At 38.1% G+C, this 22,571-nt stretch overlaps 2 protein-coding genes across 2 annotated transcripts; one reads left to right on the top strand and one right to left on the bottom strand.

The window, feature by feature from the left end:
• Window positions 1–2,804: 2,804 nt before the first annotated feature.
• Window positions 2,805–9,181, bottom strand: LOC119910945 (exocyst complex component 3-like). The gene is made up of 11 exons (XM_038729813.1): window positions 8,996–9,181; window positions 7,479–7,914; window positions 6,729–6,846; window positions 6,228–6,332; window positions 5,889–5,989; window positions 5,614–5,715; window positions 5,249–5,375; window positions 4,991–5,098; window positions 4,386–4,541; window positions 4,167–4,288; window positions 2,805–3,530 (listed from the first exon to the last, which is right to left on the bottom strand). The coding sequence occupies exons 1-11, from the start codon at window positions 9,081–9,083 to the stop codon at window positions 3,395–3,397; spliced, it is 1,599 nt and encodes a 532-aa protein (XP_038585741.1). The 5' UTR covers window positions 9,084–9,181; the 3' UTR covers window positions 2,805–3,394.
• Window positions 9,182–11,787: 2,606 nt separating this feature from the next.
• LOC119910561 lies at window positions 11,788–21,452 on the top strand. The gene is made up of 7 exons (XM_038729227.1): window positions 11,788–12,639; window positions 12,757–12,785; window positions 14,806–14,942; window positions 17,621–17,747; window positions 18,689–18,854; window positions 19,562–19,638; window positions 21,084–21,452. Exons 1-7 carry the CDS (start codon window positions 12,563–12,565, stop codon window positions 21,206–21,208), a joined length of 738 nt encoding a protein of 245 aa, XP_038585155.1. The 5' UTR covers window positions 11,788–12,562; the 3' UTR covers window positions 21,209–21,452.
• The last annotated feature ends 1,119 nt before the right edge of the window (window positions 21,453–22,571 follow it).

Genomic DNA, 22,571 nt, shown 5'->3' on the forward strand with positions numbered 1-22,571 from the left:
TCTCTCAAAAGCATCTAACTATCGGAATAACAAACAACAGTGAAATGCTGCTCCTTTAGATCTTTTTTTCTTTGGTCAAAGGCCAATAACTTTCTGCTGCCTCAAAATAGCAACGTGTCAAACAATTGTCTGATGATTTCCAAAATATTTTTGTACTGTTTAATGTCTGATTGGTCTAGTGTAATGTTACTGTATTTTGCTCTAAATTGTGCATGTGAGGCGGGCTCCAAACAGTTTCAGAGGAGGCTCAGTGAATTCAATTCAATTCATTCATTTTATTTATAGCGCACTAAATCCAATGAAACAATACTACACTAGTTATTATATTAGTTATCAAAAGGAGATCATATAGAATAGCCTACCGGTGTAACTGGCTTAATGAGAGAGTTAAGTGATAAAATACTTTTGATGAACTGAATGTGTTACCAGAGTCAGAAACTAATAAATTACCTTTTTTAATGTATTTCAGGTAGTCTGAAGTTACGTCAACAGCAATAGTAGCCTATTTTGCTTCAATTGTTGCGTGTCTATGAAATCAAATAACATAATCATGATCCCACAGGCATCCAGGAATTGAGCGAGACTAAACAAATAAACACCCTTTCACAAGCTTTGTCTGAGGGGAGGACTACACTCTCAGACTTTGAAAACCCCTGCTACAAAGTGCATTTGTACATGCAGGAAACCTCGTGCTACTTCTCAACTCTTTTGGCATGTGACCCCTGAAAATAAAGCCAAGTGTACCTGTGGGTCCTCTTTGAAGGTTATATATGCCTATAGCCTTTAGTGTGCACATGAGGCGTGAGCAGTTTTTTAACACCTGGTGACGGATCCTGTTTGTGGATTTCAGCTCTGCTTTTAACACCATCATACCGGCCCTGCTGAAGGACAAGCTCTCTTAGCTGAGCGTGCCTGACTCCACCTGAAAGTGGATCACTGACTTCCTGATAAACAGGAAGCAGCATGGTAAGCTGGGAAAACATCTCTCCGACTCCAGGAACCGGTTCCCCCTCAAGGCTGCGTTCTTTCCCCTCCGCTCGTCTCCCTTTATACCGACAGCTGCACCTTCAGTCACCAGTCCATTAAACCAGAAGTTTGCAGATGACACCACCCTCATTGGGCCCATCTCTGGTGGGGATGAGTCTGCCTACAGGTGGGAGATCGACCATCTGGTGACCTGGTGCAAGCCAGAACAGTCTGGAGCTCAACGCTCTGAAGACCGTGGAGATGGTCGTGGACTTCAGAAAGAGCCCAGCCCCACACTCCCCCATCATCCTGTGTGACTCCCCCATCGCCACTTTGGACTCCTTCCGCTTCCCCCCAGGACCTCAAGTGGGAGCGGAACATCACATCACATCATCCATCACCAAAAAGGCCCAGCAGAGGATATACTTCCTGCGGCAGCTGAAGAAGTTCAGCCTGCTATGACAATGATGGTGCATGGTGAGTCCATCCTCACCTCCTCCATCACCATCTGGTACACTGCTGCCACTGCCAGGGACAAAGGCAGGCTGCAGCGTATCATTCGCTCTGCAGAGAAGGTGATTGGCTGCAATCTTCCATCACTTCAGCTGACTGCTCCCACCCCGGACACAAACTGTTTCAGACTCTCCCCTCTGGCAGGAGGCTGCGGTCCATCAGGACCAAAACCTCTCGCCACAAAAACAGTATATAATAATGCACATGTAAATATCTGCGATGTTGTTCTTTCTCTGCAGTTGTATTATTTTTCTCCATTCTTTTTAATATTCTTATATAACTTGCATTGTCTATTCCATATTTATCTATTTCTACATTTATTTACATCAACTGTATGTTGTCTACATGTAGCACCTTATCACTAAAGCAAATTTCTTGTATGTGTAAAACACTTCTTGGCAATAACGCTCTTTCTGATTCTGATTCCAGTAAAGGTATGCAATATTTCACAAGATAAAAAGTATGTTTAACTAATATTTATTCCTATTCCTTTAATCATTTTATGACCCCATATTTATCTTGAGATGTCCCAATATATTAAGAACCACTGTTCTGGGATCTGCTGAGTGTCTGAGTAAAGTGGTCAGTGTTGTGGACCTTTTCCCATCAAGCCCCATTTTGGTAAGGTGATAGTCTCCATCTAGTGGTGGTACAATGAAGCCAAAATTTAATGTTTTATTGATTTACTGAAGTTTATTCATTACATTATTGACAGAAAAGGTGTATTTTTTCCCTGTAACCAGCAACATTAACAAATACAAAACACTGAAGCAGAAAATAAGTCTTTGTGTTGTGATTAAAGAGGGAAGTAAAACCACTAAACCTATATAGTACACCTCATACAAAAAGTGGAACGCATCATTAAAATGTGAAAGAAATGACAGTATTTTACAGTAGTGATTAGTAGTAGATTGAGAGCTTTGTTCAGTCTCAGTTTGAATAGAATCAAGCACAATTCAGAAGTGTAATCAAAAGTAAATATGACGGAAGAATCTTTGCTTTTAACAGTATCAGTAAGTCTGATGTTGTATTATTGATTGTAGGCTAGTGAATAGTGAGGATGTTTTTGTAAAAGATCTAGATATTGATATAAATAAACTAACTTAATAGACTAATCTTATAATCTTAATAATAAATAATATAAAAATGTAAATATGATAACTAAGAAATAAGGCATTTTCATCATAGCAGTTACATTTCTTTGACTTGAAGAGTAATTTTGTAACTGTATAACAGAACAAAAAAGATAACATTGCCCTTTAATTCAGTTTCTTTAAACTTTTTGTTTTTGTCTTTTGATTATCAGAGCTCAACAAAAACTTCCCTATAAACTACGTAACACCAGTTCAGCTAAATTATCATCAGAATTTACTGTTAACGACGTGCAATCACCCTGAGACATCATGCAAATAGCCCTCAAGCATAAATCCCTTAAATATTTAAAAACATACACAAGTAACACTTTAACAACATAAAAAAACATGATGGTTTTAAAACTTAACTAAAAAGAGAACCTATCAGCTACCAATGCATAGATTTAGCAATCCTGTCATTTTATGAAGCATGATAAATAAGGATGACGTTTTTAACAACACAAGCATTGAAAGTTATGCGTGCGCTGATTCAGTCATTTTACATAATTTCTCATAAAAAAGAGAAATATTCGCAAACAAGATTCAACAAAAATGAGTTTTCTGAAATGACAAAAACACTTTTAGTTTCATTGCTTATAAAAACTTGTAACTTGTCTTTATATACTTATCTATAGATTATATCTGAGTATTGACATCAGTAACGGAGTTTTAACAGGATTCAGTTGATCGGAAAAGTTCATCAAGAGTCTCTCAAACGTTTTGGACAATCAGCTCCGTCTCTGTGTTTGTTGCTGTTGATTCTCTGTAGAGCAGCTCAGTCTTCACCAGCAATTAAAAAAGTAGAACCAGAATATAGATACGGGTTGTTGCCCAGGAAGGGCATCCAGTACCTCCTTGACCTGCCCCCAAGAAAGACCCTTAAATCGCAGCAGCGCGGGCAGGAGCTGCAGGTTGTCGCTGCAGTTGAGGAAAAAACACCAGGAAAAATTCTCTAGATGCTGGCTTTAAGAAAATCAAATACAAAAACTTCAAACTAAACAAACAGAAGTCAATAAAGAGCCGAAGTTAAACCAGAACTTCTGGGTTCTGATCAAGAAGTAACAAAAACCATTATTATTTAAAAAATTATTAATTACTAATATTCCAAACCAACAACAGAATCTCACTCACTAGTTTATCATGCAGCTCAGTTAAATAGCCCAGTGGTGATTCTGTAATAGCTAATATTTCTGTTTTGACTGGCCTTATATGTATTATATTTTGCCCTGTATTCATTTGTCCTTCACCTTGTATCATCCATGCTAGCTAAAAGTGGTTGATAATAGAGACAGCCAATGTGCGAATCTGTCGCTTGGCCCTTATCACAATACATCATGATACCTGCTGCTTTCTGAGCACCAATTAGTTGGCCAGATTTAGATTTTATGATTACAGTAACACAGATGGAAGCTACCAGAAAACCTAAACTCTCAGAACAGATTTGGGAGTTTTTTTATAAACGATCAGTTCTTATTAATATCATAATAGAAAATCCTCCAACAGCCAAAGCAACACTATATATCAGAAAACTTTGCAAACATCAGAAGGATTTACCTCCATGTGGGACATGCATGCTGCATGACTGCAACTATGATCTTCACCGCTTCTGTGTCTCTGCACTCCAACAGCTCTGGGACTTTCAGCAGCGTGAAGTTCCACTGTCTTACACCAGGAGCCTGACACAACACACAGTGAAGATCCAGTTGCTAATGAGTAAATGTCATTAATAAGACAGTCTGTTGCCAGTGATAAATACCAAAATGTTTATCTAACCAGGTCTAAGATGGTGTAGTGAAGTAGCTCAGCATCTTCAGTGACAGTTTGCCCGACATTAGGATTCCAGCAACTCTCCAGTTTGCTCTGGCGGCTTTGGACCAGATATTTGAGGTAAACGTGAGCGATGATATTATAGACCCCGTCCATCACTATCTGAGAGATGCAAAGACAGACAGAGAGACAGTTCAGTTTTGGTCCAGAAGAACAACAAGAGCACCCAAAGCAACACAAAATATTTAGACAATAAACTTAAAAAGATATATTTTATAATGAACACAGATATTTGGTTGAAATTCTGTCATTATAGCAAGTAAAACCTTCTGATTAAAGGACTAATGGCTTTGTGATTGTTAAAGAAATCATCTTTATTGAAACACTGACACATTTCTTGAGACTATAAGAAGCATAACTGGGGAAAATTGACATTTACAAAACTCAAACTGGCAACATCAAAACAGCTGCTAATAAATCCATCATAATGTTTGTTTTTCGTTCGTTTTTCGTGTTGTCTTTAATTAATAAAGATTTAAGATTTGAGAGTCAAGACTTTCCCCTACTACAACCTACTGTCTCAAATGTTAAAGCTTAGATTTCTAACGTACCTTTAGTACATCCTTGCAGTACGACAACTTGGGGAAATGCATCTTTACTATGTCAATTAAGAAGAAAAAGTGCTTGTTCCTCGATTTGAAGTACTTCGCGAGGTGGATCTGTGGGACAAAAATTGTGATTTAACAAAACGTTAGAATTAGTTTGACAAAATAAAGATAATCTTAATTATATTTTCCTGTTAAAGAATAAGCTTTCACACTATAAATATATGCATAAATGTTGTATATGTGATGAAGCTGAACAGCTACCTCTGCAATCTCAGATACAACGTCCAGCAGAAGTTTCAAAGTAAAATCTTCCATGTTTTCAAGTGTTGCCACAATTTCATTGCAAAGCGAACTTTTGATGTGTTTACGTTTGGTCTGGACGAACCGCCTGAGAGGAAACACCATAAACAGCATTGTGATTTCTCATCTTCATATGTATTTACTGGCAGTACTTTGCCATTTCACTATGTACTGATAAAAGTAATCCTGTGGTGAATCATGTGTTACACGCATTTATATATTACATTGGCTGTTATAATAGTGTGTTTTTATTAATATGCCGTAAGGAACAGTAACAAGTTTGATTTTTTAATTTGGCAAAGAAACAGAAATGCACAAATACTGACTTTAATTCGATGCAGGTTTTCAAAGTCTTGAAGAAGTATATTGTTTCTGGTGCGTCTATTTTCGCCTTTTCCCCAAGAATCTTGGCCTGCTCAACTGTGTACCTACAAACCAAAGGCATTACAACACACTGAGTTTATATTTATGTTCATTTCATTATGAGGGAAAAAGAACTTTGTCATTAAATCTTGAAATTGACTTTGTTTTTTAATGTAGAGTCTGTCTTGAAATCTGTGTCGATGATTTGTTTATTCCTGATGTAAAAGAAGACTCTCACCTCTTCAGAAATGTCAGCAGCTCTTGGAAACAAACCTTCTGCACAAGAAAATATACTTTCAAGCTGATTTTTTTTGCTTCTTTTGACTTGGCCTCAATGCACTTGAAGAGAAACAAAAATAAAGAAGGAATATTATTTTACAACATCCAGAGAAATGATTTAAGGTAAGGCAAACTAATAAATATGACAATAAGAAAAAGGACAAATGTTATCAAAATGTACATTAAAGAAATTAACAAACAAATGCACATAAACGCACACACAAGTTAATCAGAATACTTTCCCACAGTCTGTCACAGTTACCAAAAATAGTATTAAAACTTCTTCTTCACTAAGTACCTGAATAGTGTCCACATAAAGTTGAACATAAGCTTCCTCACAATCACAACCTTGTTGGCTTCTCTCAATCTGCAGGATATTCTCCAGTGATTCTCTGACCTCTTTCTGCGGGCAAAAAGAGACACACAAACATATAAGAAGTATAGATAGAAAACAGTAACTTAAGCACAGATAATAGGTTTTAATGGCCTTTGTGTACCATGTGTACGGTTTGTAAATGTCTGATTTTTGTTGTGGTCATCTCGAAAAAGGCACTGCCACAGTAATAAATCCCATTCAGAGACACAGAGAACCAGTATACTACAACACTGAACACTAGAGTGCACCATTTCTCTGCAAACAAAATAGTATTTCTCCTGAACTATTTGACAGATACTAGAAACACATACATCTGCATGCATGAGCTTTAAAATAGAGCCATTTTCAAATAATCTCTCTGGTAAATGCCAACAAATGTTGATTTTATGCTCTCAGCAGCCCTAACAATATAAGAGTTATTACCTGCACTTTCTCAAGCAGTTTGTTCTTTGCATTTTGGACCCATTCTGTCAACAGTAGGAGGTCGACTTTTTTTATGGGATCCATTTCTTTAAGTTCGGGATGACCAAGCAGGTCCTGACTGGGAAAATATCACAAATAACATCATTAAGAGGACACTTGTGCTATGCTATGTGTTGTTTCTGGGACACATTAACATCTTTTCAACAAGATATAATGTTGATTCGTGCGTCTTAGAGGCGCTGGAAGTAGATGCATTGGAGTCTATTGAATCTTCTTCACAGCATGATGTTCATTTAGAAAATTATGGTCCCATTTAGAGCAAAATAGATGATACAGCAGGTTGTGTCAGATACTAATAATCACAGTATGTTTCTAGTACATGAAAGTTAATTGCAACATTCTTGTTCAGCTTTAAGCTGTATTAAGTCTCTTAGGAGTCAGCTGTTCATTTTTTTCTGGTGGGTACACCACTCACATTCACACCTGAGGGCAATTTACAGTCACCAATTAACCCAGCTTGCATGTCTTTGGATGGTGGGAGAAAGCCGGACCAACCAACGAGAACCCACGCAGACACGGGGGAACATGGTAACTCCACACAGAAAGGCCTGGGACAACCAAGGTTCGAACTCCGGTCCTTCTTGATATGAGGTGACAGTGCTAACCACTGCACCACCCATGTAAACATGTTCAATAGAAATTTAAATAAATCAAGAAAGATACAGTAAGTAAAAACACAGAGATAGATACCTCAGATATGTATGCAGGACCCACTTCATCAGCACAAAGAACTTCTGGGAGGAGCTGATGTTCTGGAGTAGATCCATGAGGTGATGAAATGTCTTGATATGGTAGATGACAATCAGACATTCCAACTCCGTAGATGTCCTCTGTGGACCCAGCTTCAAACGCTCATTGTGAAAAGTTTCCTGCACATTTAACAGGTGCTGCTGAAGGTTCTGGTTCAGATCTGCCGGTGGCTTTGGGAAGTGCTGGGACACAGATCTTTGAATGAGGTGAGCAACATTCTCTTTCTGGTCCTCAGTGATGCAGGCATCAGGGGTCAAACCAAGACGTTCAGCTAATGGCTGAGGCGGGATCTCCTCCTCACTCTGTAAGGGTTGTTCCGTGTGGGTGTTGAACATGTCCTGAGCTGAGGGGTTTTCATTACCTGCCTGGTGGTGCTCTATAAGGGAGTCAAATTTTAAACTTTTAGTTTAGAGCACTGAAAATGTAACCTTTAAAATACAAAGAAATGATGTGTGCATGTCACATTTCTCTCAACTGAATCATCTCTAGCGTGGAAGTAGATTCTTTTTCTAAAAATAGTTCTGTGTTGCCAAAATAAAAAATAGTATTCACACAGCCAATTAAAAATATTTTGCAATAAATGTACTCGTTATTTGGCTGTGAATTGGCACATGATTTCTGGTTCATCAGATTTGTTTTCTGAAGGGAGAGGGATTTAGTTACACGGTGTCCTGTTTTATGTTAAAAAAGCCCTTGTGTGACTTCCTTCGTGTGTTTTCCCGCCTGTGTGATTGTCTGCCTCGCCCTGAAATATTGCACCTGTGCCTTGTCGTCCTCCCCTCACTCTTGTATTTAGTCTGTGTGTTTCCTAGTCTCAGTGCCCTTGTCTTTGTACTTCAGTCAAGCAATCCACCTCTGCTTTCTGGACTACCTTTTTGGTTTATTAGGACTTTGGATTTTCTTCCTGCCCCTGTTGGATTTGTTTGCCTGATTCGGATTGTTTTCTTTGGACTGTTGGACCCCTCTGTGACATATTTGTTAACATACACAGGAATCCCCCAGATCCCCAGAGGCCATGCCACAGCTAGATCTGGTCTGATTTGAACTGCAGTATCACTTCCTAACATTGCTCCAACACTTAATATGGCCACACCGATCCAGTGTTTTTGAGTTTTTACATATTGCTGGATATCTAGATATTTGCAGTTCACGGTTCAATAGACCTGTTTTTAGATTAGAGTACAGGTTTTTGTCATTACAGCACTGTTTTCCTGTGCCTTCTGTCTATACTGGGAATTTCATGTAAATATAAGAAAACACTATCTTTACAATTATATTTAACCAACTTGGAACGATGGATCAATGATCCCATTTCAAGATGTATTAAAATAACAATCTAAACCAACAAGACAGACAATAGTAGATGAGGATAATGATAGTCTTAATAAAAGATGGCTCATTAGTGCATGAAAACAATGCAAATAAAGCACACTAACCATTATAAAATGGCAGCTTACCACATGGTATATTGTTGTTGTTGTTCTCTATTAAAGGTCTCCTGATATCGTTCCACCTAGGTCTACTCTTTCTCTTAAATAACCGCATTTTATTTTTTTTTATTAGCTTAGCATAGGCTGTGCAGGCAAACTGTTTCTTTGGAGTAGTCTTCGCTCCTGCTCAGCAGTGTTTATCTGTGAGTCAACAGCCGTGCTATGACTTATAAAGGCCGGTAAAGGGGTTTCCCGTTACATCATTGTACTTTCACTTTAACTTTCCTTCTGGAGTCTTTCAGGACAAGAACGCCAAAGTAGTTGCATCATGTTACATCATCTTACAGCACCAAACTAATACTAATACATCAATACCACAGCTGCTACCACTGTTACTGCTAATAATAATATGATATAATGAATTCAATTGTGACACTGGAACACAACAGAGCCATAATAAATGTTGCAGTTATTTTCCTACTGTGATACTTGATGATTGTTGATATTGACATACTTTAAATATTAGATTAGTTTCTTGTGCCACAGGGAAATGGGTGGAAAGCAATAGCTGCCTGGAATCTTAGAGTCTTACCCCTTGTCTACGAGGAGGCATTTTAGCCACATTTCTCAGTCTTACATCTCAAGCGTGTCTGAGGGAGCAGATGTTACTGTTTATTTTCAGTACAGCTGTATACACAGGCTGCATAACTGCTGGAGTTTCACTCCAACTTTACACACACAACAGTAACATGAAGTCAATTCATTTTCACGAGTTCATTTGAATCTCACAAGTGATGGTGCATTACCAAGATGTGGTTGGCTCACACTCAGCACTGTGCCTGAAGGCATCCAGAGACTAAGGACTGAAACTGATGCTGTCCTGCTGCTTTTAATTCAGGGTCACGCAAACTGCAAAAGGATAAGCTGTGATGTCAGGAAAGGTAATTTGAGCATGAGAGGTCACTTATGACCTTGGAAACAGCAGTTTAACCCAAAAAATATTAACTCAGTCCAATGACAAACCTTTTTCCACTTCCATCCATCTAGTGGATGTGACTGAAAGCTCCAGACAAAGTAATCACAGTAAGCACACCTTAAAGCTGTTCTAATCAAAGGTTTTATATTAACAACTGATCAATTGATTACTGTAATGTGACAGGTATTAATCATAGTGACTAACCCACAAAGATTTTGCAGTTCCCCTCAGCTATGCAGAGTATTTTAGCATCTTTCACCTTATTGTTTTGGCTTTCTAAACTTTGTTTTGCTTTCATCAGTGTAATTTTTGGCTGCAGCTGTTTTTAGCAAAAAAGCTTGCAGAAACCCACCGTACGCTACCTGATCATCACCAGACAGCAGACAGATACAGTTAGCAACTAGCTGGTGAACACAATGGAGCACTTAGCAGTTAAAAAAACAGATAATTCCCTCAGAATTTGGAGAGCTAAAAGGAGAGTGAGTACTGGATTTACATCTGCTGTGTTGCTCTGTCTCTGCTGGATGTGTCAAGAATCGGCTCAACAACTTCATAAGGTTGTTTTTTTGCTGACAAGTGAAAAATAATTTATATGTAACATATAGTAAATGGGCTTAAACATGTAATGTAAAACCACTGGCTTGGCCTTTTACATTCAAACCCGAGGAGCATTTCAGCTGATCAGAGAAGTGTGGAGGTGTCCTATAAGGGCGCAGATAATAGCCCCATTTTATCTTGTACACATCAAGCAATATCATGTGTCACAAACAGCCACTTAATTTTGTATTTTTTGATAGTTACATACATATGGACATTTCTTACTATCTTCGTTTGCAGGTAACATGAAATGATGCAACTTCAGGCAAGTGAGTGAAAGTACCTGTTGGTGCATGTCTGTCATTAGCTATTAAATAGGCATCTCATTATTTGGGACAATGAAAGGAAAGGTGTTTGCAAATGGAAAAAAAACACGTGTGCAGGTTGGTATGAAGATTAAAGATATCCAAAGTGAATTCAAATGTGAAACTGTTTTATTTAACATATTTTCTTGACAGTTTGGTGTTTTATTCAACATGAGTCCTTCTCCGTGACTGGTTAAACACAGAATGATCAATCATGTCGATCATTTCCCTTGACATACATAATGTTAATGTAGTGTTAATAAAACTTGTTTGGTGGATCTCAGTGCACAACAGCAACTTTGTGTGGGGATGCTCAAAACTTTCCCTTCAGACAACAAAAGCATTCTGGGAGAGAAAGCTATTAAGAATATCTCCGGGATATTCCCAAGTGCTCCTACATGCAGAGAGTGATGGGGGAAGTCCATTATCCAAACTATACTTTCAAAAGCTGGATATTCCCAACAAAAAAACACAGCATCAGTATTTCCAAACCAGAGTTCATTTTTTTTGTTTGATGCAGGGTGAGGTATAGTAGAATATAATATGTGTAGTATGTCAGGAATATGTAGTAGAATACATATTATTGGTTGCATTAAACACCAGTGGGTAGAGCGTCACTTTACCACTAGCTGGTGCATTAAAATGAGCTATTATGTGGTTGGTGTTTCACAATGGCTTTGAATGTAATGCCGGTCCAGAGTTAAAAGCTGTAGTCTGACAATGAAAATTGCAGTAGCGTATGGAGCTGAGTCATGATGAGATGTAAAAATGACAATAGTACCAAATATACAGTATCAAATCAAACGGGAGAGGGAGCACTTAAATAAATTGAATAAAACACTAACATAAATATGTCAATATTTAGACATTACAATATTAAAAACAACATACTTCGATAGACAAATATGGTGAGTTGTGGTACTGAAATATGATCACGGCTTCTGTGTACATAGTTGTGATGCTGCACACTCTGGTGAATTCATCTGGGTCTAAACTGTGGAGCATCCTTTTTTTTACTTTCAAGGATTTTAGCAAATACAATATCAATAACAGAACTTGCATTTTTTTACTAACTAATTTCAATCATGTTTATATCTCGCTTACTGAGCATAACAGTGTCTTGGTTGTTAACAGTTAATATATAAAACTGAAAGTGTACTGTAATCCTAACTCGGCAATTGAGTTTCATCAACATAGAAACAACATTTAAGCTTTATTAAAGTCAAAATTTTATCTTATTTGAACGTCTGCAAGCAAATTAAATAAAAATTTTATTTAATTTAGTTCAATCTAAGAACCATATTACTGAATAAAATACACAGTAAGCAATGCCACAAATCAATTCAGTAAACATTAAAGTGGAAGGGAATTTAAAGCCTTCAGTTCATCAGACTTTCATGTGCCAGGAGGAAAGTGGAGCCACAAAAAACCTGTAACTAAGACCAAACTCTGAATACAAGTCTTTTTTAGTAGGCATTTTCCTGCAGGGCTCACTCATCTTCACAGGTTTGTTATTTTCCCTTGTTTGTTTCGGTACCAGCTGGAGCTTTATGTGAAAGGAAACACCCGCTGGCCTTCAAGGTCCTTAGTGAGATCAGACATCCTCTTTACTTTAATTATCTGGATTGACCTCTGTGTGGACGGATATCTCTTAAACACGAGCTGAACTGGCTGCCACTGAGGATACACGACTGTGTCTTTGTACGTCTTCCTAACATGAAAAAGCAAGTGACATTTGCAGGCGGACGAACTCAGACGGTCCGCAGACTCCATCAGGATGATGCTCTGCCAAGGTAAAGTTAATTGTTGTGCATGCCTACAACAACTATTCTGTCCTAACTGTATTAGATCAGCTGGTTTTGTGTTAATGTCACTGAGATGCCACTTTTATGTTGCTCTTTCTGCTACAGGAGTACAGGAATGAGTGAGTCAAAAATGGGTAAGTGAAAATCATACAGCAATATTTATGATACAGTTGTTTATTAAAAATAAACATGTCTGCAGGAAAGAACAGCAGAAATAAGAGGAAACCCAAATAATGATTACTGGGTTGGCTCAGCATATTGAATCTACCTTGTTCTCAATTCAGTTTAATTCAAAAAGCTTTATTTATCCGTTAGGAAGTTTTTGTGCTGAGCATCAGTTCGTGTAAATTCAAATCATTCGCTCACATTCAAGAAACACAGCACAATATACCACACATACACGTCACATATCAGTAAAAAAGGGTTGTTAGTCTGTCTATTTGACTGTCCTTTCCTTGGGTCAGATTTCAGATGTGCATGCACAATCTTCTTGTTAAATAAACAAAACATGTCCAGTATCCAGTATAGTCTGCTTTGAAACCTGGCCTTTTCTATTGGGGATGTAGCAGTGTGAGGAGATCAGTGGAAACCAGGTGAAATCCTACACCTGAAACTGACCTGGTAACAGAAAGAAAGCTCCCTTGTGCTGTTTTCTAATTAGGAGCTCTTTGGTTTGACAGTTTAACTAAGTCCACGTACAAGCCTTCGGGTTTGGCTCATGTGTACCATGATACACTGGACATTGGACAACTTTACAAGCCAAATATCAACTTTTAAATTGAAAAAGAACAATTGGTATAGAGATCACAAACTGAGCCAAAACTGACTGGGCAAACACTTAATGAGAGGCAACAAACAATGACTAAGTAATAACTTTACACAGTTTTCAAGAAAGTACTACAAAAACATCTCAGCAAGACAACACGACACTCAAAGCCAAATAACAACCTTACAATGTTTTTGAGTTATTTTACATTGATGTTAATCACCCAACAGCCTTTCCATGATGGGAACCATGCATTACCAATAAATGAAATTAAATAATATTAAAACTACTTCAGTACAGGATTTTAGATTCACATAACAGTGTATAACTTAGCTAGCAGTCGTAGCGACCATAGCAACTAGTTGAACTTAGCAGTAACATTAGCTAGCTAACGTGTTAGCTACTAGCTAGCTACAAAGGCAAGACTCCACTAATTTGTGATATAGGAAGTTTATTCAATGTTAGAAACAATGTTTGGATATACAATTAAATTACATTATCATTTACTGTTGTCTGTTCTGGATCTTATACTAAATTCAGGATTCTTATATGTCATAAGGTCTCAATATTCTTTAAATTAACTGCTTGTGGGGATGGCTAACAGAAGCCATTTTTCCATCCAAACGTTTAAAGAAATTTACAGAAAATTGCCAAAAGAAAATGAAAATGAATGCGCGTTTCCATTGATTGTGTAATGAAGTCACCAGTCCAACCTCAAACACATGAAAACAATGTGGAAAATGTAATTGAAGTACTGCGTTAATGTTTGTTCTATGTATTAAAGTTTACAAGTTTATATAGTTTAAGTCACATGTTTCATCTTCATCATGTTTTATTCATGAAGTTTGTTTCCACTTTACTGTTGTTAAATTTTCAGCTGATTTTATTGTCAAACTGAAAATAGACATAAAAACAGATGGAAACGCACTTGCTGTCGTACAGAAAAGTCTCAGTATGCTTCAAACTAACTGCTTGTTGGATTGTTTGATGATGTCTGATGGTGGAATCGGACCATTTTTGTAACTTTCCCAAACAGACAATTCAACAGTTATGCCCATTCAATGCAGCAAACGGCCAAGTGAGGGAAGGTGTAAAAGTAGAAAGGGTTTCACCCCATGTGGACAAACAAGTCAAACATAATGAATGCCATTAAGGAGAGACTCTCCAACCCCGGTGCACTAATACCTCTATTTGTATCAACAAGTGTTTTCCACTGCCTTTGTGGATGGCCATTCATAACAGGTATAAATACTTCTGCCGTATTTTATTTGAAGCATACTTAGACCTTCAGTTCCCGATATGCTCTCTGGTCTCTCGGCAAACACACTTGATTAGCCACTGAGAAACAAATCTCTCGCAATTTCTGTCTGTTTTGTCTCTTGTAACAGCATTAAAAGATGCCAGTGTAAACTTCAGCAATGGTTTGAAAATCAACAGAGCACCAGCTGCAAGAGGTGAACCACATCTCCAACACGTAACCACCATACAGATCCCCAAAACCATGACCACAGCCCCATTTCTGAAGGTAAACTTTGAAGATTCCCATTCATAGGATCTTAGGAAAAAACTCAATGTTAGAATAGAATAGAATAGAATAGAATAGAATACCACTTTATTGTCCAGCCAAGGCTGGAAAATTGTCTTTGGTCTCACCAGACCTATAAAAACATCACTATACAAACATGAACATACAGTATATAAGCATACCAACATCATATCACATCGGTGACGTACATCTCTCCGCCCATCACATCACATCATTGCAGTTTATCCTATACACACAGTGTACAATAAACTTTCTGTACTGAAAAGTACCAATTAGTGCAATTTATTCATTAAATTCATTGCACTAGGTATAAAAGATCGCTTATAGATATTCCTATTTAACCCTAACCCTAACCTGTCCTGAAGGGAGCAGCTCAAACTCAATATGGAGGGGGTGTTTATTGTCATCAATGATACTCAGGACCTTTCTGTGTAGAGCCGTACTATGAAGGTCATCCAGTGACTTTTGTTGCCAGCCTATTACCTTTCCTGCTGTTTTGACTATCCTGGCCAGATATTGAAGTGATCGACCAGATTGTTGGTGTTGGAATCAGACAGGTGTTGGCTTTGGCTCTGAAAGAATGCGCAAAACTTTGAAACACTTTGTTCATTAAAGATGCGAGAACACACGGAGCTTGGTGAGGCGGCATGAGTAACAGGCGAATCGCAGCTAAAAACAATACATCTGTGGCCAGATATGGTCATGTCCAATAATTCCACAGAGGAAATACTGACACCCAGGGTAAAAACCAAGTCCAGTGTATGACCACGGTTATGTGTTTGCCCTTTGACATGTTGTTTGAAGTTAAAAGAAGTGGCCATATTTAAAAAGTCAGTTGCATTAAGATTGGTGGGGTCATCAACATGAATATTAAAATCGCCACAAAGAACAATTCTGTCATAATTTAAAACCAGAGTAGATAAAAATTCAGGAAGTTCTGATAAAAATCCTCCAGGCGGTTTTGGGGGGCGATAAATTATAACAAATATCATAGGTTGCAGGCCTCCAACTTTAAGAGTGAGAACTTCAAAGGAGTTAAATTCATCACAGCGTACTTGATGACATTTAAAATTTTTCCTATACACGCTCACTAGCCCACCACCACGACCACTGACCCTCGGTTGACTAAAACAATCATATTGAGGCGGACACAGTTCAGCTAGCTGGCTATAGTCATTCATCTGCAACCAGGATTCAGTTAAAAACATAAAATCTAGATTTGCAGACAAGATAAAATCATTTAAGATAAAAGTCTTACTTGAAAGTGATCTCACATTGAAGAGAGCCATTTTAAATGAGTTTGTTCTGGGTGCTGGAATTGGTGCAGTTGTCCTAATCCTTAAGAGATTACTATTATTTCTGTGTGGGATGTGCACATTTTGGTTTACTGGTCTATGCGTGATGATGACAGGAATAGAAGTCTTTGAACAGCGCTGGGAGCAGACGGCTTTACATGCCAGCAGGTGGAAACAGTTGTTTGTAGCAGTGAGCCAGAGATCTGTTCAGTGAGCAGTGGTGTGTCCAGGTGTGCTGCATGAATGATTAGTCATTCACGGTACAGTGCAGGTATATAATAAAAACTGGAAAAATCTGGTTAAGACAGTCTTTAGCTGGCTGGCACACACCTTCAGAGCACGCCCACCTAAGCCATCAGGTCCCAGTGCTTTGTGGGGCTTAATCTGTGAGAGGCGGGCACCAACCTCTTGCTCTGAAAGCTGAATGATGGAATTTCTGTGTACACCGAGACAAATGGCGTTGCTCTTATCTTTAAAATCTGCAATGTTGAATCTTCCATAAAACCGGTTAAGCTCATTCACAAAGGAGGGAGTGTCCAGTAAGTCGTCATCTCCTCCTTTGGGCATCCTTCCCATCATTGTGTTAAGCCCCTTCCATGCTTGTCTGAGTACAAAACTTTTCCTCCACCTTATACTTAAAATCCATTTTGGCCATTTGTATCTTGGCTCTGAGCTCCTTTCTTTTGTTTTTAACACCTTCAGTGTCTCCCCTCAGAAATGCCATCTTTTTGTCATTAAGACATCTCTTCATGTCTTTTGTCAGCCAGGGCTTGTTATTAGGGAATACTCTTACTTCCTTGGTATTAATTATGGATTTTTCAGAGAACTGTATATATGAAGTGATGCGATCTGTCAGTTCATGTGGGTCCCTGCATAAGTCAAAGAACATGTCCCAGTCTGTAGTTTCAAAACAGTTCCTTAGCTTGTCCTCACTCTCTCTGTCCCAGACCATAATTGTCTTGACAATAATGGGCTTTTCCCTCTTCATGCGTTGTCTGATTATGGTCTGATTTACCAATGGGAGGTCTGCATATTGCCTTATATGCATCCTCGATATTGCCATAACATAAGTCAAGAATGCGTGATGAGCGGGTTGGACAGTCAACATATTGTTGCAACATTGGGAGATGTATTGCTAAAGACAGTGTATTAAAGTCCCCCAGAATAAACACAGGTTGATCAGCTGATCTTGAGAGCACGGTGTTTGAACATCTACAACTGATTTACCCAACAGTGATTCATCCTGCGGTCCGAACTAGTGAAATACACTACTACAGGATGAAGCACAGTAATACAAAGTAAATGGGTCGGTGTCTGAGTGTGAATGCCAGCTGTGAAACCTGACCTCTGTCTGTCCCCCAGCATGCAGCACTAACACCCGCTCAGAAGGACTATCTGTACACCATTGCGGCTTCCTACAGTACTGCACATGTGCGTAACCTCATCACCCAACACTACATGAATGTGCTGCACAGGTGTATACGAGCAGGTAAGGAAAAAACAGATAAATAGGTATGATCTGTCCTTATTTTTGAACAACACAAACCCTTAAAAGGCTATGCAAATGATTTTAGCTTTAATCCATTATCTTACACTTTCTTACAGCTTGACCTAACTAAACATCTCACATGTTATTTTACCAAATATACCTGCACACTTCTTATTATTTTTATGGTTCTGGGGCCGTATTACAGAAACTTCCTAACCTGCAGATCCTATCTTAAGTGCTTGGTAACCATGGTAATAAGGGTTAGAAACTTATTTAGGAAAAAGGCCATTACAGATTAACAGTTCCTAAGTCAATGTTACAGAAGCATCCTAACTTCTTAAAATCTTAAATAAACTCTCCTAACTTTAGGATAACTGTTAAGCTATCCTAACTTTTACTTTTCCACCAGGTAGTGCTTAATAACTCATTTAATCCACATGGCTGCTCTTTTATTGCTTTTACAAAATCAACAAAATGTCAACAGAACTTAATAATTGATTCTACCAATGTGTTTGGTGACAAAACCCTCGCTAGTAGAAAGGCTGTATGTATAATAATGTAAAGGCTTGAGGTAACAAGGTCCAAATGCAAGTCTTTGATAGAAGGAGATCGTTAAAGACAAGAAATACAGGAAAGACATGATGACGTTAGTAAGTCATTTGACTTGAAGATCAATGATAGTTGTTTCTGCTTCATTTTCAGTGTATGTTTCATGGGGGAATCCTCTCTTTGCACTTTGTTTTATTGCCATTGTTTTCAATGTTTAATGTTTAATCAGCACTTATTGCATCTCTTGTTTTTCTTTTAATACACTATAATTTGCACCGTATGTAATTTATTCTGTGGCTTTCGCTGCCTTTTGTAAAACACGTTGAGACACTTTTGTGTGAAAATGCATTTTAAAACAACTAACACCATGTTTGTCGTGGCTCTGTTTGCAGACCCCAACCCTGAAAGAGACGACCTTGTTGTGACTTCTGTTACTGATGAGAGTGATAAACGTCGATCAGAAGCTCCTTCTAAGGAAAACCCCAATGATAAGATAATCAATAGAGCAAAGAATCCTGGAAAATCCTTTCTTCCAAAAATCCCAAACAGACGTACCAGGTGAGACACGCAATTTCAACAGACATTTATATACAAAAGCAGGATTTAAAGGAGATTATGAAGACATATTTTAGAGGTGATCACAAGTCCAGTCAGGTTTCAGAGTCTGAACCCAGGAGAGAGGATAAATAAATCTGAATGAGTGGCTGGTGAGTGGGGCTGGGTTTGGTTTGAGTCCAGAGTCCAGAGCATTCTAGCAAAGTTTGGCTGGCAAAAGGGAGAGGCTGGTGATTCAGTGAGTTCAAGGGCAGGCTGAGTGAGCTGGGTGAGCCGGGGTTTAGAGCAAGAGGTCTGGCAGGGATTTCCTTACGACAGTAAAATCCAGTTTGTATCACAGCTAGGTTAACAGACAGAATGTTAGAGCAAAGAAGGTTTCTAGTATCAGGCAAACAAGTAGACTGATGATGATGCAACAGGGACAGGAAAGCTGTTCTGTCCTCATGAAGCCAGGACGGAAAAGAGGGAACAACACAAACTGACAAAACCAAAACACAATGAGCACGCAGCATCCATCCAAAAAGTAACAAAACACGCTCATTCTCATACCAGATGTCACTTAGGTAGAAGGGGCACATTCATTTGAAGCCAGTGGCTGAAGTTGAATGTTATGCCATAAAAAGTAGCAGAACGTATTTAAAGTTTGATTACTGATCTCTCACCTTGGAAAGAAGCATTCAACATGTTTCACTGTTTCATTCACTTTGCAGGCTTTCCAAATCATCAGAACAAAGAAATATGCAGAAAAGTGCAACATCACCCACAGTGAGAAGAAAAAATCCAATAAGTAAGTGAGCAAAATGATCTGGACTTATTTTTTTCCTCAGTAAATTACACTCACCTAAAGGATTATTAGGAACACCATACTAATACTGTGTTTGACCCCCTTTCGCCTTCAGAACTGCCTTAATTCTATGTGGCATTGATTCAACAAGGTGCTGAAAGCATTCTTTAGAAATGTTGGCCCATATTGATGGATAGCATCTTGCAGTTGATGGAGATTTGTGGGATGCACATCCAGGGCACGAAGCTCCCGTTCCACCACATCCCAAAGATGCTCTTTTGGGTTGAGATCTGGTGACTGTGGGGGCCATTTTAGTACAGTGAACTCATTGTCATGTTCAAGAAACCAATTTGAAATGATTTGAGCTTTGTGACATGGTGCGTTATCCTGCTGGAAGTAGCCATCAGAGGATGGGTACATGGTGGCCATAAAGGGATGGACACGGTCAGAAACAATGCTCAGGTAGGCCGTGGCATTTAAACGATGCCCAATTGGCACTAAGGGGCCTAAAGTGTGCCAAGAAAACATCCCCCACACCATTACACCACCACCACCAGCCTGCACAGTGGTAACAAGGCATGATGGATCCATGTTCTCATTCTGTTTACGCCAAATTCTGACTCTACCATCTGAATGTCTCAACAGAAATCGAGACTTATCAGACCAGGCAACATTTTTCCAGTCTTCAACTGTCCAATTTTGGTGAGCTCTTGCAAATTGTAGCCTCTTTTTCCTATTTGTAGTGGATATGAGTGGTACCCGGTGGGGTCTTCTGCTGTTGTAGCCCATCTGCCTCAAGGTTGTGCATGTTGTGGCTTCACAAATGCTTTGCTGCATACCTCGGTTGTAACGAGTGGTTATTTCAGTTAAAGTTGCTCTTCTATCAGCTTGAATCAGTCGGCCCATTCTCCTCTGACCTCTAGCATCAACGAGGCATTTTTGCCCACAGGACTGCCGCATACTGGATGTTATTCCCTTTTCACACCGTTCTTTGTAAACCCTAGAAATGGTTGTGCGTGAAAATCCCAGTAACTGAGCAGATTGTGAAATACTCAGACGGCCCGTCTGGCACCAACAACCATGCCACGCTCAAAATTGCTTAAATCACCTTTCTTTCCCGTTCTGACATTCAGTTTGGAGTTCAGGAGATTGTCTTGACCAGGACCACACCCCTAAATGCATTGAAGCAACTGCCATGTGATTGGTTGATTAGATAATTGCATTAATGATAAATTGAACAGGTGTTCCTAATAATCCTTTAGGTGAGTGTATGTGGTAATTATGTTTAAAAAAAAGTAATTTTGTAGACAAGTTTCAGTAAAATCTGTCATTATTGAATGTTTAAGTTATTGTACCAGACATGTTAGGACTCATTGAATTAAAGAGATGAAGTTAATTGATGAATGTGTTTAGTTTAGTTGGTTAAATGTTTTCACTTTTGGTGCCAGGAGCCAGGATCAAGCTGTTGGAGGAGGAGCAGGAGGAGGAGGAAGGACTGGACGACTCTCTGAGTGAATGTTTGAGTTTACTGTCTTTGGGAGAATGGGATGATGACATTATCTCAGATTTATGACACAACATTTTGTGTCCATATAACCTGATAATAATTATGAGTGGGATTCTTCCCCCCACTTTCATAGTAAGATCAACAAACCTCTTGGATCACAATTTGTGAAACTGTGGAGCTTTTACAAGTGAAATAAAGAAAACAGAGTTAATATCTTATGAGCAGCAGCAGCTCAGTTTGCAGTGTTTTGTTATTAAAGCTGGAACAGGTCATCTTGTAGTTTAGTGCCCCCCAATGGCAGCAAGAAAAAGACCTTTTGAAGACTTATTTCCAAGAAATCACGTGTTCAGTGCTTTGAAAGCCATGGGATCACATATCTTTGCCTGAACTCATGTTCACAACCACAGGGGTGGAACAATAATTCAGATCATTTGCTTAAGTAAAATTACCAGTACTACAATGTAAACATTGTTATATTTCACAAGTATAAGTACAAAGTTATCATTAGCAAAACATACTTAAAGTATCTAAAAAGTAAAAATACCCGAGAAATGGCCCTGATATATTACATTTACATTTGATACTTAATTTTTATTTTTTTGTTATTAATATAGTGTTGTTTCTTTATTGATCCTAAACATTAAATTACTTCTACATACTCCTGACCTATGGCACACACACACATTTATTTATTTATTTTATTTTAATTTTTAATATTTTTATTTTTTTAACACATTTACATACATTTACTGTTTTATTTATTTAAAATTTAATATTTTTATTTTATTTTATTTTTTTGTTTTAGTTATTTTATTTTATTTAGTTGATGAACCATGTGAATTGATTTCACAACACACACGCTTACAGCTTTATTATTATTTTTATTTTTATTTTTTTAACACACAAACACACACTTTCACTGTTTTATTTGTTTTATTTAATGAACTGTATGAAATGAATTGTTCTTCTGTATTATATTTTAAGCTTTGGCAAAATTGTTGTTTGACATTCATGTCAATAAAGCTGTAGTGAATTGAATTGAATTGAATTATTACATAAAATGTTGTTAATATGGATGCTTGAGCATTAGCAGCATTTTACTGAGATTGCTGGTGAAGGTGGAGCTACTTATTTTGATACAGTTAAGTAGTTTAGTCCAGTGGTTCCCAACCTACAGGGGACAAGCCTCCTTTGATGGGTCACAATATAAAATTAAGGGGTTGTGAAATGATATTTGCATTAAGAAAGACAAAAAAAAGCTCTGCTACAAAACTCTACAGTAACTTATCTTTGCTTTTTGTGAAAATTGACCTCTGAGACTCTGGGCCTCAGACAGTCAACTAAATGAAATCATCTGATAAGTTTAAATGTCTAATGATTATCAGAAACCATCTGATAAGGTGGAATGTCTGTTTGAAGATCTGTTAAC

This window comes from Micropterus salmoides, unplaced genomic scaffold, assembly GCF_014851395.1.
Source record: "Micropterus salmoides isolate LMB-PRFRI ecotype aquatic unplaced genomic scaffold, ASM1485139v1 Ms_hic_scaffold_19, whole genome shotgun sequence".
In the NCBI taxonomy this organism is placed as follows: domain Eukaryota; kingdom Metazoa; phylum Chordata; class Actinopteri; order Centrarchiformes; family Centrarchidae; genus Micropterus; species Micropterus salmoides.

Coding starts and splice junctions, on each gene's coding strand:
- LOC119910561 (XM_038729227.1), top strand. CDS start 12,563: ATGAAAAAGCAAGTGACATTTGCAGGCGGACGAACTCAGACGGTCCGC. Junction 17,748..18,688: donor GCACAGGTGTATACGAGCAG/GTAAGGAAAAAA, acceptor CTCTGTTTGCAG/ACCCCAACCCTGAAAGAGAC. Junction 19,639..21,083: donor GAGAAGAAAAAATCCAATAA/GTAAGTGAGCAA, acceptor TTTTGGTGCCAG/GAGCCAGGATCAAGCTGTTG.
- LOC119910945 (XM_038729813.1), bottom strand. CDS start 9,083: ATGCGGTTATTTAAGAGAAAGAGTAGACCTAGGTGGAACGATATCAGG. Junction 5,376..5,613: donor AAAACCTGCATCGAATTAAA/GTCAGTATTTGT, acceptor GTTTCCTCTCAG/GCGGTTCGTCCAGACCAAAC. Junction 4,542..4,990: donor ACTGCAAGGATGTACTAAAG/GTACGTTAGAAA, acceptor TGCATCTCTCAG/ATAGTGATGGACGGGGTCTA.